This window comes from Epinephelus lanceolatus, chromosome 13 (genome assembly GCF_041903045.1).
Source record: "Epinephelus lanceolatus isolate andai-2023 chromosome 13, ASM4190304v1, whole genome shotgun sequence".
Lineage (NCBI taxonomy): Eukaryota > Metazoa > Chordata > Actinopteri > Perciformes > Serranidae > Epinephelus > Epinephelus lanceolatus.
Window position 1 is genome coordinate 2,802,581 of NC_135746.1, and position 19,472 is coordinate 2,822,052.

At 41.7% G+C, this 19,472-nt stretch overlaps 1 protein-coding gene across 1 annotated transcript; it reads left to right on the top strand.

Moving 5' to 3' along the window:
- Positions 1 to 17,701: 17,701 nt before the first annotated feature.
- Positions 17,702 to 19,163, top strand: LOC117270479 (thyroxine 5-deiodinase-like). The gene has a single exon (XM_033648110.2). It carries the CDS (start codon positions 17,889 to 17,891, stop codon positions 18,693 to 18,695), a length of 807 nt encoding a protein of 268 aa, XP_033504001.1. The 5' UTR covers positions 17,702 to 17,888; the 3' UTR covers positions 18,696 to 19,163.
- Positions 19,164 to 19,472: the final 309 nt, after the last annotated feature.

A 19,472-nucleotide genomic window follows, 5' to 3' on the forward strand; every position in this document is an offset into this window, starting at 1 on the left:
TTGTTGCACTCTGCACACACTATTTTATTTTTAGAACACCGGTATGTTACCCTGCATTTTACTGCGCATATTGTATAAGCATATGGTATATAAAACCTATGGCTCTTGAATGTACAGTATGCTATGATAATATGTCCATGTGCCTGCACTTGTTCTACCGTGTCGCCACTGTTGTCTTCAATAGATGATAAATAGCAGTTCGTAGAGCATCAACCAGATGTCAGAGGGTCTGGTTTGTATGTTGGAAACAGGGATGGGCAGATACTGAGATACTCACCAGCTACTCACTTGGTATTGATCCCTTTAAAATAAATTTAGATAGATAGTTTTATACTTCTGAACTTTATACCAGTACTTTTGTATGGTGTTTGTGCCAAAACAACCCACCATTTAGCTGGCCCCTGTCATATGACTGCAGACACCATGTGACATCAGAACCTAGTGCGAACATGGTTGCATTCTTCTGCAAAAATGAAATGGCAGTACGTAAAGTTAAGATAAGTCAACGCTGACTTTTGGTTCCACATGGGACACAGACATTGGTCCACTGGATGAAAGTCCATTTGTCTGTTTGAGCCATCCACAATCCTGATCCAGACTTTGTCATTCATTAAACTACTTATCGGGTTGTAACATTAACCACCGCCCATAGTGTGACGTTATTGAACGAGATAATTCATGTGTCCATCAAGACAAATGTGGTGCAGGGGGTGGGGCAAATCAACACAGTGTAGTATCCTGATATTTTGTGTGGTAACATTGTATCAATACACTGATGCCAAGTATTGATTTTTTTAGCATATAATTTATTAATAGCCTATTGTGAATACAAATAAAACTTCTGGTAGCCTACCAACATAATAAAACTAGTTTTCTTTCTCAGTCCAACAGAGACATTGTGCGGCAATAAAAATTAATTAAGTGAGAAACTTTATCTTATTATATAAAACAGATGCTGACAAATGTTTCCTTGAGGGACAGAATTTACAGTCGATAAAAGGCAATAAATCTCAACATATTAACACTCCCCCCGGCTTAGAATTTTCCTAGTGGACCAACAGTCCTCATCAGGGTCCATCAGTGGACTAGTCTCCTGCATGTTTCTGATATGAATGTAATGATTAAATGATATATTTTGGTGGTTTGAGTTGAAGGTGTGAGAAAGAATAGTATCAGTAACATTGTTAACACTGTGCTACATTACAGAAAAATACAAACCGTACTAATGAACCTTCATTAATATAGGCCTATATTTTATCTCCAAGTGCACGTCACACACTGAGCGAGCCGCCTGTTAATGACGCTGTGGGCTAATGGGCATGTAGCTACTTCCATGTTTCAGATGATACGTCATGTTTGTAGTCGACCAATGAAGATGAGTTTACATATCACCTTGGGTTCGTCCTTCACCTTCTCAAAATGATCCCACACTTTGGATTTCCTGCCCGACATGTTATTAACTAGCCTGTGGAATAACCGCAGGTACCAGCCCTGGAAATTAACCTGACTCCTGTCTGTCTGCTGAGCGTGGACACTTCCTGTGTCTGTCTTTTCACATTCAAGTCCCACATGGTCCAGTCATATAGGTTTGGATTTATTTTGACAAGATGCAGCTCCTGATAGAGTTTCATTATTATTTTGTTTGTTTGTTTGTTTGTTTGTTTTTCTGCAACTAAGTGACCAATGAAATCTTGCCGACTAATGACCTTTCTGGTCGACTAACCTTTGGTTGACTGACCTACAATATATGTTATTGCAATACTCAGCATATTGCAAAATGTTTTAAATCGCATTCGTGACGAAAGTATCGTGACATCATAGGGCCTCTGGTGAATCCTACCTCTACTGCCGACATATAATTGTAACACATGCAACCTGCCACGTAATGCAGTGTTAAGAAGTCGTGGTCATTTCATGTAACCGTAGCTAGCGGCAAACTGGTCAACCAGAAAAAGGTCCAATACTAACAAGCTGAAAAGGGGCATATTGCCACCTCTCATAGCAGAGTCTGACATACTTAATAAATCGAAGCCCCTCCCACGCTTGTACACCGAGACAAGGACAGTAGTCCAATAAATGACCTGGTCGAGCTATAACCGTACCTCGACTTAACTATGCATGTAAACGTCCTGACTGACTGCAGCTGTATTGATACCAGCGGTTCGTAGAATTGGACCCCTCTTCACTTTCCCACACTTTAACCTCAAGTGTCTCGTGTGCTTACAGTTAACGATTATTCTCCCTTACAGTGTTTCCAGACATGTCAATTCCCCTCTCCACAGCCTCTTTTGTATTTCCCAGGCAGCCCCATATAAATTTAACTTTAAGTATTTTCAGTTCTGTAAAACGAAGGTTGTTGAGCATAAACTCAAGTTTAAATAAATATTCACAAGAAATGCAGATTGTGTTTAAAAGCTATTATGCAGCTGTAATAATATACACTGCTTTAAATTTTTGATGGAGGCACAATATTGCTTTATGCTTTTAATGAAAACTTTATGTTCACGCACGAGTGAGAACCAAGTGTGTTGTGTGTGCACATGTAGGGGCATTAACGCACTGTGTAAGAAGGACAAACAACCAACTGATATACTACCACTTATTCCCTCCTGTTTTACTGTCAACAGTTTTGGACAGCCATGCTTTACAAACCATGAAAGGCTAATAAATAAAACATATTTCGAAATTGCTTCTATTAATGGGAACCTGCAAACACAGAAAAAAAAAAAACAACGATTCGTGCTGTTCAGCAGCTCAGGTTAACTCCATGTGAGTCTGTGACCTCTCAGCGGCACATGAACCGGTCTCCAGGTCATGTGAGGTGAAAACAGCTCATGAGGGAGCAGAAGAGTGCTCTGTAAATTATGCAAAACATTGCTCAGCTCCGCTCCTTAGAGAAATTCATATCAGCTTTTAAAGTGCAAAGGTTTCTGGGAGCACCTCTCACCATGTGTTGCTTGTTGTTAATTGACAGGCTAGGGTTTTTACATGTTCCATTACATGTTATTGCCTGACAGATAGCAGTAAACTGTAGTTTAAGCTGATACTGGATGGGCTGAACGCGTATAAGCAAGGATTTGCAGAGACATTTTGAAAGGAAGCAGCTCAAAATGAGAAGAAAAGGAAGTAAAATGATTAAAAAATATTTTTCAGAACGAGTTTTCGCCTTGGCAGCTGTTTATGCTCACATAGATTCAATAACTGCATAATATTTTAGTATAACAACCTTGTTAAAGTAAAATATTCTGTAGGTTTTCCACTTTAACTATTTCCAAATATCCCCACCTCTGATATGAATCTATTCACAAGCTGTTTTCTATGTTTATCAATGAACCTGCATATGTTAAATTACCTTTAACACACAGCAAACAAAGGCACAGAGATACACTTCTCTATTGTAAATATCCTTGATAAGTGAGGCTCCCTAAAGCTGGCGAATCCCCCAAATATGTGGATGTGTTGAAACTTCGTATATGAATTATTGTGTTGCTGTTTCCAGTGTAGTCTCAGGAGCAGTGGAAATTATTGACACGGACCTATAAATCAGCGTACTTTATGGGCAAAGCACATAGAAAGGAAACTGCAAAGAGAGTCCATATTTTTCATTTTCTCCAATGAATATATTTGCATTGCTTTTCACCATATGTGAAAATAAAAATACAGATGGAGTCGCATGCACTATATCCATATGTTGTTTGTGTATTCTTAAAGGAATGGTTGGACATCTACAGCAACTGAAATAGAAGGAGTCTCTGCCTGCCTGCCTGTCTGCCTGTCTGCCTGCCTGTCTGCCTGTCTGCCTGTCTGTCTGTCTGTCTGTCTGTCTTTGTGTCCTTTGATTTTTGCAACAACCGTTCACCAGGTGAATTCCTGGAAACCCAAAGAAGTGAAGTGCAGTGTCGAGTGCAAGCTCGTAAAATCTACGGGACATATTTATTAGTGCATGTTATGTACGCACTGTGTAGTGTGTTGAGAGAGGAGCCCTGTTAACTGCCAAACGGCATGCTGGGTACAGCTCGCTCTCCGTCGCTCCTTATAGTACATTCAAGAACAGATGAAGCGAGAAGGACTGGAGATGTTACACTGTAGCAAAGTCATGCATTTCAAGCATAAGTAAGTTTTAGAATGACGCTCATGTTGAAATAGCTAGCTGTTAGCAAATGACACGTGTATCTGAGCGTTGGTCGGGAACGTAACAGTGTCGTGGCAGGTGTACTGCTCAGGACCCGAGGAAGCACAGAGTTGAGAGTGAAGTTGCAGCAGCGGTATGAAGCAGTTGGCATCATGAACATGCACAGATTTTGCTGTAACGCGCACAGCAAAGTGTGCGGCACAGCAAAATCACAGTTCACTGTATTGAACTTTTGGTCCGGTCTCCCCCGAGAAAATTTTGGAAATTCACGCGGTGAAATCCTATTTTCATGCAATTTCATACAGAAATAGACAATAGATAATAGACAAGTGCATTACATTAGCCTACCTCATCATGTTCTTGTGTAGTAGAACTACTCTCTTCTTCTTGCCTCGTTTTTTTTGTTTTTGTTTTTTTTTTTGTTTTTTTTTAAAGAAATTCAGCAGACTCATCTAACAAAAAGTCTTTTCATCCTAAGTGTGTTTAAGTTATTCAGGCAGGGCCCATGGTTTCATAACACAGTTAAATGGAAATTTGTCGGCAATTTGCTTACCTTGTTACAATTCCAACCAGCAATGTATCGAGGACAGGCGACTTCCCCGCTATTTACTTTGTAAGCCAGGAGGCAACCAGTGTAGGAAACTAGGGGAAGGACGAAGTAGCATGAAGTTCAGGGTAGCCCCACAAGACCTAAACTTGCTTTCTGAGAATAGTTTGCAGTAGGGCTGTGCGATTGCCTCTAAATTTCTTATTGTGGATTGTCATTGCTCTAGATTGCCAATATACGATTAAATCTATATGGATATGGATCATTTTATTTATTTAACTCTTGACAAGAAAGCAAAGAAGTGCATTTCACAAAGACTACTTTAAAAAATTGATGTGCTTCCAGTGTGTTTACTGCAACATATGTGCACTGTATAAACATGTAGGCCAAGGTGACTGATGCTGCAGCTAATCTAAACACACAGCACATATTTTTATGTTACTTTACATTTGCCTTTATTGGGCAGTGTGACATTGAGACAAAGAACAGCTCTTAGAGTGGATGAATGTAAATGTCCCAAACCACTTTAAACCTAGTTTAAGCAGCACTATATTCTGCATGTCTGCATTTTCTGTTGACGGAGTCGGAAGAGAAGTGGGCCATTTTTACTTTCTACATCAAACCTTAATGACACTTGGGTGCTGTGGTGAAATGTGTTGACTGTACCACGTGAAATGAGTAACGTGAATCCAGTTTGGGATCTTTTCTTGTTATTAGTTTTTCTTTTTTCCAAGTGGGTCAAAAAACACTCCACTTCCAGGAAGACCTATCCCTGGAGAGCCTCTGCTATCATGCCCTAATGACAAGCAATTTTTGAAACACGCTAAACAGTGTCTTTGAGACCAGGGTTGGAAATGAACAAAACATGAGTGAAATTCCTGTCTAAATCAAAATCACATTACTGGAAATCTCTTCTTTGTGCTTTGACATTTGAGAAAAGTCTCTTTGCTTTCACAACAGTGTCACACCAGACCTCAGCTGACGCACTTTGTCCCAGCTTTATCTGCTTAGTTTTGGTGGTGCTTCTGGCTGTAAAGTCAAAAGAGGCAGCGCGACTTCATTTGTGAGCAGACTGATAAACCGCAGCGAGAAACGTACCTATCTTCCCAGCACTGACTCTTTATCAATACAACAGATTAGTTATTTTTCTGGGCTAAATGACCAGGCTGTGTGATGCGATAAAGAGAAAAAGCCACCCTCTCTAAAGTCGTGCAGTTTTGTGTATCAGCGCTGCTCTCGTGAACAAAAGGACGCTGGTGATCCAAGGTGATGTATCAGTGTGCATCGAAGGCTCCATGCAGCCACAGCGGCCTAGACGGATTAGCCTGAGAGGGACTACATGACGGTTGCTTAGTAACTACAAACCTACTCAAATGCTTGACGAACATAAGGGACAGGGCTGTATTTTGACCATGAATAGTCAAAAGTGCTTTTTATTGCAACCTCACCTCACCTTGAACTACATACACTTTGACAGATGACACATATGATCTGAATAATCACCTGACAGGCCCCAAAAACTAGTGTTGCAATGATGTGTGTGTACCTGAGCCGCGTGTATTCAGTGACTCTCCAGTGCACTGGTAGCGGTTTTGCTGGATCCCTGCCACTCTTAGTGCTTTGCTGCAGGCTCTGTCCGGGCTGTTTTTCCTATTCTGGGATGTCCTTGTATGACCCGCGCTCCCATGCCAAGATCCAGGCTGTGTCTAATGAAAGTAAGGTTCCAGCAGTTTGTTTCGGAAAAAAAAAACAAAAAAAACAGAATCAAGGCTCAGGCCGCCAGTGTTTCATTAAGCCATACTTGTCAAGCCGATGGTTGAGAATGTGAAAAGTAGCAGTAGCTGTGGGATTGTGGTGGCAGAGCAGGAGGTTTAAAAAGAAAGAGGTATTTACGCAATGAAAAGGGTTTTTATGGGATTTCCTCAGTAAAACAGACGTTCGATACTTTTGCTTATTCCCGGGAGAAATGTGGCAACAGTAATAAGGAAAAGCCCTAATGAGAAACAAAAATAAAACAGTTTTATCTTGAATCTTGAATAGTTTATTTATTCCATTTTTTTTTATAGTGAATTCATTCAGCATTGTGTGTGTATGAATGATCACACTGTATGAATGAGAGTTGAGGCCCAGACGCATCAAACCAACGTCACAGCGACCCATGTTGCCTGAGACTTGGACAAAAGTTGCACTTAAACCAAAGACGGTGGATAAACCAAGACGGTCCACTGCGAGTCAGTTTCCTGTATCAGTGTCACGTGGGGTTGGCGACCACCACGCCCCTTTAGGAGACTAACAGCAGGCCCTGAGTCCATTGACGTCAGTGGGAGAAATGAACGTGATTACAGATTATGGCCGATTCTTTCGCTCCATAGTCACGGAAGCAGATATTGGACCCATTTATCACAAGCCACATATCTTCAGAACATTCCGACACTAAAATGGCAAATTTCAGACGGACAAATCAGGAGAAAATTTACTTTATTCAAGACCTGTCTCTGTCTCAACAACACACTCTCGCAAGATCTGGCAACAGATATCTCCTCTCTGGTGCTGAAATCTGTGCAGTTTCACCGAAGATACTGGATTACTAAAAATATTTTTTCCAGCAGATGTCTTAGTTACAACATGATTCAGCTAACTGGAGTAGTTTCATGTCGTATCCGACAACTGGAGGCTTTTAACAGATGACGTCCTGATGTTAGCTTTGCTGCTGCTGTTAGCTGTCCCTGTCAGCTGCAGCCACTGATGCTTTCTAGACATCGTGATTTCCCAAAACTGAATAAATACCACACATATCAACACAAAACTGCTTTGCTAGCTCAATCATGTTGTAACTAAGATATCCGCTGGAAAAGATATTTTTTTCACGGACCGTTTATTGAGTTACTGAGTTATTACAGGCACCGCTAATGGCTAGCGGTTAGCCCAGCTAATCTACGATAACCAAGCGAGGTTGGGGATACTCGTCTTTGATTGGGCTACAGGGGACAACACCTACTTAGGAGACCGGAAATGTATACCATTTCATACAATGATGGTATATTGTAGGTGGGCCATCTTGTAGTAATACAGTATCTTTGCTAAAACACACTGCAACGCCTACAGTCGGCGGCCAACGAGCTGCGGATATACAAATTGTTGTTATGATATACATGTGAAACAAAGCAGCTACGATTGTCACGCACTCTCACTGACCTCTTTTAGTTGCTTTGCTCCAGATCGTCATGTCGTGAAAATATTTATGTATTGGCTGGTACGATATCAGAATTTCACTACACGACTTTCTTGGCCAAAAGAGTTCACAATAATGATATTACCACGACATCTATAGAATATTTATCTTTTTAGGCAAATAAATTACACTCAAATTACGAGTGTAGGATGGTTGAAAGAGAGTCTGCAACTATAACTGTTCAAAGCTGGTGAAACAGTGATAAGGCAACCAGATAGCTTTGGAGGACACAGTGAGAATGAAAATTATTTTAGAGGCACTGGATTATCCATCAATACCGGTATAATGCGACACCCCTACTTCTCATCATAAATATATAAGAATAACTAGATACCAGACAGTAAGATGGCACCTGTCCAGTCCGATGGAACTGCTTGCCTGGCGCAAACGCCAAAAAACGTTTCTAGTCTCTGGGTTTAATTCGGCAGTATGCGGCCCACTGAAAATGTCCAGTAGTGTTTCTCCCACTGGCCACACGGTCCATAAACTTGTGAAGATGTGATGGATTTTTTAAATCACTTTTCTTGGCTTGAAGAAAGTTATAATGACGTGAAAATGTGAAAATGGAAGTGTATTTTGAAAACAGACAATGCATGTAACAGGCTGAACTTGACACGGCGTCCCAGAACGTCAACAACTAACACACCCAGGGTACCTTGGATGTCATATCTCGACGTGGAAAGTCCATGACCAAACGTCGATGTGTGACGAGGTCGGAGTGAGAATGCGTTGGCTCTCCTGCGGCCTGGTTCTTGTGCACTGATTAGCTTAAGCTGAACAGCCAATTAGACAGAGATACTTATCTCATTGACGAACTCCGCCACCGATTTAACATGCTCAATCAAAAAGCCGTAGTGTCGATGAAGAACACATTGAAAAAACTAGAGCCACAGACACTCAGCGACAGCCGGACATTTGCTTTGGTGTGTCGGAGCCTTTAAATATCATGATTCTAATTTGGACTGAAAAAGTTTTAAGAGTCTGATTAACGTGACTAAATTAAGCTTCCTGAGAGGTAGAGGTGATCAGTGTGAAGGTGAAGCAACTTAGGGTGCTAGTTTAATCTAGGAAGTGAAGGTGAAGGTAAGCCAGTGTCCAATTTAACCTGCAGTGTTAACAGTCATGTGCTAAGAAGGTATTTGCAGGTCAAAGTGTGTGTGTGTGTGTGTGTGTGTGTGTGTGTTTGTGTCAGAGAGGATGAGGTCCGTGATTCGAGGCACACACGTCTCAAGTGTTTGTATGTTGACAATCTCTTCTTAAGTTAGTGAGTTAATGAGCTTAGCAGACTTTGTATTTCTGCTGGTGACCTCTTGGAGCGGCGGGTCACACGAGGCTGATCTGAGCAGTCGTAATGATTCTGGGAAAATCAGATTCAGCCCAAGTAACCGACACTGGCCAGGAGTTCTCCGCAAGCCAGCACACATGCTCTTTTCTTCCTTTAGCCTGGGTGTAAACAACCGAAAGACGCCAGTGGTCTAATCCAGATCACAGCAGTAGTTTAACAGAGTGGTTTGGAGAAAACCAAATTCACAGGAACTCCTGATTACAGAGCGCTAAGTGTTTAGATGGTTTCTCTATTGCAGGCAAACATCAGACGCCCTTTGAGCTCGAAGACATTTCTTTCTTTTATGGTAAACACCTTGTTTTGCTGCATTTCAATGACCTTAAAGACAAATTACATCAGATAACAAACTGTTGTAAGTCATCTGTGGGATTGTTTTTTCTCTCAATATTTTGCAATTCCACATGTACACGTTGCGTCATCTCATAGAAAACACATTCTTACAGTGTGTCCTTACTGTCTATTCACTGGCCACAGCCCAATACAGGTCTGACAGATTACTGTCTTCATCCTCTAACAACTCACCAGTCAAGCCTCATTCTTACTGCTGTCATATGCAAAGCCTCTGCACACACAAACTGCGTCATATTGTCATGTTGGGACCAGGATGAAATGAATGGAGTTTGCATGTTAGAGCAAGAATGATAGAGACAAAACTGTGTCATCGGTTTGCTGGCTCTCTGGTGCCGGAGGGCGGTCCGTTCGCACATCAGCATCTGAGTCACATCCACTTCATTGGCAAAGATTCTGTTTGTCCATTTTTTTCCTCCAGATCTTTCATCACGACCAAATACAGTCAGCCTTTTTTTAAACTGCACAATCTGAAATGCATTTCAGACCTTTGAAAAAAATGTTTTAATGTAAGCCCAGGCACAAAGTCCTTATTTTCAGACGTCACAGTTGTTTTTGTTCCACCCTGTCACAGGATAACATTAAACCACTTTGGCTGCGACTAATTCATGACACAATGGAGGAAATCTATGTATTTCATTCAGGGGAGTGCCCTTTATGTATGGCATCGATATACTGAAATACAGTATTAGTTTCTTGTTATTCATATCAAGAGGTAAATCCAGCAGGCTGGTAGTACGATTCTTTTGATGAAAAAAAAATCTATAACCTGATTTGATGCTCTTAAATGTCCTATGTGTAGGATTCAGGGGGATATACTGGCAGAAATGGAATATAATAGGTATGTTTGTTAAGTGTATAATCATGTTTTCATAACTTAAAAGGAGCTGTTTCTATTGAAAACGACCTCAAAGAGACATAAAAGGACTACAAATGGACCCAAAACAAACTCAAGGAGATGCAAAATGACCACAAAAAAACACAAAACCACAAAAAGATGCATAAGGACTACAAACAGATGCAAAACCATCACTAAGTCGGTGTGTATATCTGTGCCCAGGGGCCCCTTTTTGCCTAATTCACCCATGGTTGCACCGCCATGGTTCTACTGTAGCCCAGAACAGACAAACAAACACTGGCTCTAGACAGGGCCATTCACTTTTTAGCACTGGCTACCATAGTTGGAAGCCTCTCCGCGACAAAACACTGATTTTTAAATGTGAAACTGAGTTTTTTAAGTGTTTTTACTGGTTTAAATCACCATATCCGTTTGATTTGTGGGGGAGGAGACCTCTGAAGATAATTCTGCTCTGGGTAAAAAAACCCTGAACATCTGGATCCTGAGTTATCAAAGGAAAAGGGTGAGCACACATTAGCAGGTGCTGGGCTAACGGCCTGTCTCCAACATGCCAAACAGCATTTGAAAATGACTCATTTGTAACGTTAAACTGCTTTAAAGTGTTTATACCGGTTTTAATCACTTGACCTGATTGGTTTAGAGAGGAGGAGACCTCTGAAGATAATTCGGCTCCCTGTAAAAACCTCCTGAATGTCTGGACCTGAAGTTATCAAAGACAAAGTGTGAGCACACATTAGCAGGTGCTGGGCTAGCAGCCCGTTTCTGACAGGCTGAACAGCACTAGAAAAACACTAACTTGTAATGTGACACTGCTTTATTCAGTGTTTTTACCGGCTTAAATCACCTGGTCTGATTGGTTTGAAGATGAGGAGGCCTCTGTGGATAATTCGGCTCCCGGTAAAAATCTCCAGAATGTCTGAATAAAGAAAAAGGTGTACACACATTTGCATGTTTAACACTGGTTTAAATCAGCAGGTCTGAGTAGTTTGGAGAGGAGGAGACCTCTGTGGATAATTCTGCTCCCGGTAAAAACCTGAACATCTGGATCTTAAGTTATCAAAGAAAAAAGGTGAGCACACATTAGCAGGGCTAGCAGCCTGTCTCCAACTTGCTGAACAGCATTAGAAAAACACTCATTTGTAATGTTTAACTGTTTTATTCTGCGTTTTCACTGGCTTAAATCATCTGGTCTGATTGATTTTGGGAGGAGGAGACCTCTGTGGATAATTCGGCTCACGGTAAAAAAATCCTGAAGTACTGGATCCTAAGTTATCAGAGAAAAAAGGTGAGCACACATTAGCAGGTGCTGGGCTAGTGGCCAGTCTCTGACATGCCAAACAGCATTAGAAAAACACTGAATTTTAACATGACACTGCTTTATTCAGCATTTTTACCTGTTTAAATCACCTGGTCTGATTGTTTTTGGGAGGAGGAGACCTCTGTGGATAATTCGGCTCAAGGTAAAAACCTCCTGAACTTCTAGATTTTAAGTTATCAAAGAAAAAAGGTGAGCACACATTAGCAGGGCTAGCAGCCCGTCTCTATCATGCCAAACAGCATTAGAAAAACACTCATTTGTAACGTTAAACTGCTTTATTCAGTGTTTCTACCGATTTAAATCACCTGACCTGATAAGTATGGAAAGATCTCCTGGGCTTGCGTCCCTTCAATGACGAGCCAAACTGCATTGAAGAAACACTTATTTTTAACCTGAATAACCTTTATTGGTTTTAATTATCTGGGTCATTTGTTTTCTAAAGAAATAAACATCTGCAGCTAATTCTGCCTCCTGAACGATGAACGCTGAAGGAATTCTAACCAAGAGAAGTTTCATCTGGTTGTGATCTGCAATCCTCAATGCTAGATGCCACTAAATCCCCCAAATCATATGCACTGCTCCTTTAAATGTTGCTCATGCCTTTATGTCTTCTATATTGTCCAAACATGAAAAGAAAGTGTTTTCACATGTCGAGACATTATATAACTCTAAATTATATAACTATAACTATAACTGCTGGGTGGTCAAAACCGACATCCAAGCTTCCTTCGTGTGAAACACAACGTTCTGATACCACACCTCTCTTTAAGTAAATGTGGCCAGTTAATGGCCTTTTCGGTGTGGATGGCGCCTGCATGCTCTTCTACTACTTTGTTTACAAAACAAACCGACTTCACACTCACAGATGTTTGTGTAAAAGAAGCTGACAAGTCAGGCATGTAGCTGTTGCACATCTGGTTTCTTACGGCCAGTTCTCACCAGGTTGTCTGCTGTTATCCGAAAACCATCAGAGGCCTCCCGAGCCGCAGCTGCTAAACAGTCCCAGGTGCCTCCTGTCGGCCTGGACGTCTGCGCTCTGTTTGCAGGTGTCAGAGAAGAACATTTGTAATTTCAGTTGATCCTAACTAATCTTATTTTCTTGGATTTGGCTCGATATCTGTCACATTTACTCACCAAGAGGTTGCAGGGACATAACTAAAAAAGACGTAACACAGGGAAAGTTTGATGATCAGACCAGATTTAAACAAACCTCCAGGCTAAGACAAATTTATTTTAAGGAGAAAACAAATTTTATCAAGGTTTACACACCAACTTCCTGGTTCACATTTGAGTTAGGCTACTTGCTGTAGTTTTTCCTATAAATACAGTTCTTAAGGATTCAGACGTTCAGGGTGCTCTCACTTTCACTTTCACCTTCAAATAAAGTGGTAAAAGCATGACTAAACTTTTGGCTGTTTTACAACCTATTTCATCGTCGTGTGTTTTCTTGCCCTGTCTGACTTTGCGGTGATGGTGTCACTGTGTTCCCAGAACAAGAACAACAATTACTTTCAGTTCAGTGTTTTATTAACCAACAGAAATGAGGGCCAGAGCGACAAAAACAAGACGCCAGCTGAATAAAGTGGAATTATTTGTTGTTGATTTTCAACTCTCTCCCGTGTTGACTGTTGATATTTTTAATACATTTCCTGGGTTTTCACATTTTCATGCACAAAATTTCTTTTCCAAGACTTTTCATGGACACATAATAAAATTTCCATGACCATCCACTGTAGCTCCTTTCACACGGTCTGTTCAAAGCCAAAATTTAATGCATTATTCCACCGCGCCATTCTTTATGTAGCCAGAGGTCGTCTCCCTCCCTGCCACTGCATGGCATTGTGCCAGTTATCAGTGACTAGCTCTCATTAAATCCTGGTGTCCGTGACATTTTAGCTTTAAGTCTGCATTTTGTGGGTTAATTAATGTGAAATAAATTCCTTCTCTTTATAGTAACACGTGTCTGATCCTGTGGATTCATTCAAACCTCTGTGACCTCGTTAGCTTAAAGCAGTCTTAATCATTTCATTGGATGAAATTCCTCAGGTGGTTGCAACAAACTTAACTCTGTTCTCACGTCACATTTATAAAAGGTATGATCGCAGAATGGGAGGACAGAGTTGTCTCGCCTTTAGGCTGTCAGTGGAGGTAGTGACAGCGCCGAATTGATGTCTGTGTAAAAAGGACAGCCGGCAGGACAGGACCACGGATGGGATGGGTATGACGTCTTTACAATGTGTTAAGCAGGATTTATACTTGTGCAGCAGACCCTAAAGCACTAATCGGCGGCGGAGGTTTGCTGAAAAGTTTAGTTGATTCAAAACACACATTAATCACACATTAAACACACATTAAACACACATTAAACACACATTAAACATGGCTTAATAGAGACAGTTTCAAACACAAATCAGCTTCACTATAACTCGCAGCATTCACAGACAAACACTTGTCTTTATCTGGACACATTTTCCCCACAAATACAACATGCTAACGTTATTAGCACAAGCCTATGGCATTTTACATTGTATAAATTAGCCTAGCAGCTAGCAGAGCTTTCCTCTTCTCATATGAAGCCAGGGACAACAGCAACATTTAACAAAGGTAACGTTACAAAATTCAGCTCCATTACAGCTCACAAGGTTCACTGACAAAACAACTGTCTTATACTAAACACGTTTTCCAAACAAATACAACATGCTAACTTTATTAGCACAAGCCTATGGCATTTTACATTGTATAAATTAGCGTAGCAGGTAGCAGAGATTTCCTCTGCTCATATGAAGCCAGGATAAATCACACACAAGACTTAAAATGCTATTTTAGTGGAGGCTTTATTGTCTTCACAATTTATTGTTTCTTATCTGTGAAATTAAAGTAAATCAAAGCTTTGTTTCCACTGAGGGAAATGGTTTCAGCTTACAGAGACAGACAGGAGGTCTGCGTCACCGCAACATGAAGTTACATTTCTTGGGAGGTGCACGTCAGGCTACAGCATAGGTTACAGCGTAGGGTCTGCATCGACATGGAGCCTACGCCGTAGCCACGACGTCGATTCAACGCAGAAGTATAAATTCCGGATTAGGAATGCTACCGACTGCTGGGTGACTTAACACACATATTCTCATTGACTGATTAATTTGCGCTGATTATTTATTATTGTGGCTCATTTATCATGAACACAGTTACAAGTAGTAAAGGAGCATGACATAGGTATGGAAACTTTGGTATTCCTGACCCTTCATCAGTGATGATCACTTCACAGCCTGCAGACTTAACCTGGCCTGTGGACGCAGCTTGGTGGAATGCTGAGTATTTGCTAATTCACAATGTTAATAATTACATTCACACTGGGAATTGTTTTTGTACTTTGAATGTAAATAAGATGCCAGAGTGCATCATATGCAGCAAAGTACAGCTCATTGATCCAAATAATAAAAAACAAAGGAAAAAGTACCAGGGGAGAATTGGCAGGGGCCTAAATTCTAGAAAAGCCTCTGAGTAAACCTGACCTGAGCAGGGCTGCTGTGACTGGAATTGCTTTTTGACAAAGATGAGCGAGAACAGCAAAAGTCAAAAGATTAAAAGAGGCAGTTCATTTATTATATAATGATATAGATTAATAATATTTGTTTGTGAATTATATACAGTTGGGTATCCCTGCCCTGAATATTAAATCATGCTATCACAACAATATTTTTTCTTTATATATATATATATATATATATATATATATATATATATATATATATATATATATTAGGGCTGTAAAAATAAGTGCTTTCATTTTGACTAATTAATCACAGAAAAAAATAACACCTTCAAAAAATTAGCGCTGATTAATCACATTTCCTGGTGCCCTTTGACCCAGTGCATCATTGAAGGCCACAGTGGCTTTGTCATATGATGGAGGCAGTCGAGACGACGCTGCTCAGCCCCATGAATGGAACATTTACATTTTAAAAATGTCCAGATGGAACTGCTGATATGAGCACTGATATCTGTAGTTTCTGCAGTAAGGAATTTCCGTACCATCGGAGTACCTCAAGCGTGAAATATCACCTCAACGCAAAGCGTTTAGCAGCGAACCCTGAGGTCCGAGCTAGCATAGCCTCATGCTAGTGCTAGCAGCCAGCCTCGTCAAGGCGCACTGGACCTGGTGTTCAGACTGAGTAAGTCTACCTGTGACCAACTAACTAACTCCCTTACAAAATGGATTGCAACGGACTGCAGACCAGTTTCAGAGGTCGAGGACAAGGGGACAATTGTGTCCAAAATCCAGCAGCTTGACTACGACATCTATCTGCCAAAATTCACTTGAAATGAAATTTTTTTAAAACTTTCACAGCAAAAGTTGATGCTTTTAATTTAGATTAATTAATCAAAGACCATGTAATTAATTTGAATATTTTTTCAATCGCTTGACAGCCATAAAAATATATATTTGTATTCAAACTCTATTCAAACATAATTCCTGCTAGCTGGCATACATGGACGGGCAGAAAATTAAGATTAAGAAACGTATGCGATATTAAACAAAACATCACACATCGACACAAATTAGAGCTGCAGTATTTCAACAACTACAGAAAATACATTTGCGGGAGGTTTTCCACAGTAAATTATTGTAACAATTAATTTCAGGACAAACAACAAAATCCCACAACTTTTCCAAAACTTTCAAGGATTTTACTATGAATTTTCCAGGTTTTCCATGACCATGGGAGCCCTGCTTTTCTATGTGTATGAAAGAGCAGTAGGTGAGTAAGTAAGTTAGTCAAAAGACTGACACTCTTCTGTCTGCTCTGTAAATATTAAACTATAGCCAGCAGCTAATTAGCTTTGCTTAGCATAAAGACTGGAAATGGGGGGAAAGGTTAGCCTGATTCTGCCCATTGATACAGTACCTTATTATTTTATTTGTTTCATCACTACAAGAACCAAAGTGTAAAAAACACTGTGGTCTGACAGGAGGTTATGTGCCGGACTAAATTCCTTGAGTCTCCGCTGGTTGCCTGGCAACCCCAGGGTAAGGAACAGACTTGGATTTTGATACGTTGGGGCGATGAGGTGACGTGACTCACGCCAGAGCACTTTAACCTTTAATTCACCAGATATGACCCACTGGAAAACATTATTTTGGTCACAGTGGAGTGTTTCTGACACAGCTGGCAGCATAAGAAATTCAGTGTGAGATAAAGCGATATTAAACATAGGAAGCGACACAAAAAAAATGTAGACACAGATTGTCTTGTATTTGGCCACAGCTGTCGGACTCTTTAATTCGATTCAGCGTTGAAACAGTGATTAAAACTTACCTGCAAATGAACTTGGCTCAATCAGTGTCATTTAGACTGGACACCTGTGCAGTAAAACATGATGAAACCATCATGAAGCTCATTTGTTGTATAGATTTTGTCAGAGGGGAGCTGAGGGCTGTTAAAGTGGCAATAAATGTGAAGTAAATGGGTTCATTTCTGTGTAAAAAAAACTTTAATGTATTGAATATGCTTCAGTTTTGAAACTGGTGGTGGCAGGTTTGTTCTGCCTCCTCCTCCTCCTCCCGAGGTGATCAGGGGCCCAGCAGATCAGTGAATGAGTCATCCAGCCTTCACACTCTGTATGAATCCAGCGCCGTCTACCGGCCACAGCGGCCCCTGCACCCATGACAGTCAGCTCTGAGTCCACAGGCTGAATGAAGGAAGTCAAATGTTTTTCTTTTTCCCGACTTTCAGGACCAACCGTGCGTTCAGCCACAGCCAATTAAAACTAATCCAAGTGTCTCACAATGTTGGGGGAAAAAACAGCCATCCAGAGTGGTGTTTTGTGTCTCACATGTGGACTGAGGACGCAGTGTCTCAGGCTGTTTCCAGCACCTCTCTCTCCCTCTCTCCCTCGGGAGGTAATCCCCACCATGTGAGTAGGCGGTGCGGGTACCGGAGGCGTGTTTTTCCTTTTTTTCCCCCCCATTATTCAAATGCTGCTGTACATATAAAAAGAGTGCCTGCGTGCGTCAGATAGCCTAGTTTTCTCCAATGGGTAAAGGTGACTAAATACTTGTTGTTTCTCTCGCCGGCCCAGTCGCATCCTATCGGCAGGGGGAAGAGATGATGCACGACTCCGGCGGTGTCCAAATGGCGAGGGCGCTGAAGCATTCAGCCCTGTGCCTGATGCTGCTGCCCCGGTTCCTCCTGGCCGCCGTCATGCTGTGGCTCCTGGATTTCTTGTGTATTAGGAAAAAAGTGCTGCTGAAAATGGGGGAGCGGCAGGACGGGCCGGACGACCCGCCGGTGTGCGTCTCTGACTCTAATAAGATGTTCACCTTGGAGTCCCTCAGGGCCGTGTGGTACGGCCAGAAATTGGACTTTCTCAAATCTGCTCACCTCGGGCGCGCGGCGCCCAACACCGAGGTGATGCTGGTCCAGGAGCGGCGGCAGGTCCGGATCCTGGACTGCATGAAAGGGAAGAGACCGCTCATCCTTAACTTTGGCAGCTGCTCCTGACCGCCATTCATGACGCGCCTGACGGCGTTTCAGCGCGTCGTGAGTCAGTACGCAGACATTGCGGACTTTTTAGTTGTATATATCGAGGAGGCGCATCCGTCGGACGGCTGGGTGAGCTCGGACGCGCCGTATCAGATCCCCAAGCACCGCTGCTTGGAGGACAGACTCAGAGCCGCGCAGCTGATGCTGGCCGAGGTGCCCGGCAGCAACGTGGTGGTGGATAATATGGACAACTCGTCCAACGCCGCGTACGGAGCCTACTTTGAGAGACTTTACATCGTGAGGGATGAGAGAGTGGTGTACCAGGGGGGCAGAGGTCCAGAGGGATACCGGATTTCCGAGCTTAGAAACTGGCTGGAGCAATACAGGAACGATCAGATGAATTCCCAAACAGCGGTGCTCCATGTGTAGTTATAGAGATGCTGAACTGCTGCTGATCTGTTTCTGCTTCAAGTGTCCAACTCACAGTGCGAGATATTCCGATGCTGCTATCAGACGTTCACACACGGCACATTTTGTTGTTTTCTTATTCAGGACTCTTTGACCAATAGCCTCAAGTCATGTTGAAGCCTCTGTGTAGGCTGTAGGCTGTTATATTGTGCTTGTTCTTGACCTTAATTAATTGCTCATAGCTGATTGTCTTTATTTTTCTGTCCCGCTCCGGTGTCTCTGTGAAGTTCGGCTTTTAAAAGGCGAAGCCAGAGAGCCGGCACTGATGTTCCTGACACCGGCAGCGGGTCCATGTTAGCAGGATGCCTTCCTCAATGATCGATTGCCAAACTGATGTAATGTTGAAACGATGTAACTGAACAAATGTTTATAATAAAAATCAGATCACACGTGCATGATTTACTGTGGACTTGTGGCAAAGAACTTAAAGTTTGCTCATGTTGCTGTGCTTTATTCAACTCAACACGCAAGAAAATGGGTTTTAACTAAATTTGGTTTTGCCTCAACATCTGATGACGTCATACCCGCTCCCTTGGCACGTTCAGGATGTTTCATGAAACTGTATCCTCATATAGAAGTGTTTATCTGTGTGTTACGGTGATTTTCCTTGCCTCCTGCTCTTCTATAATCAGACCTATTCAGGTCAGAGTGATCCCTCATTAGCATACAGTAGTAATCTACAGTAGAGTGTGGATACTGTATCCTCGTGACTGATTCATTAACCCACTTTCAGCCATG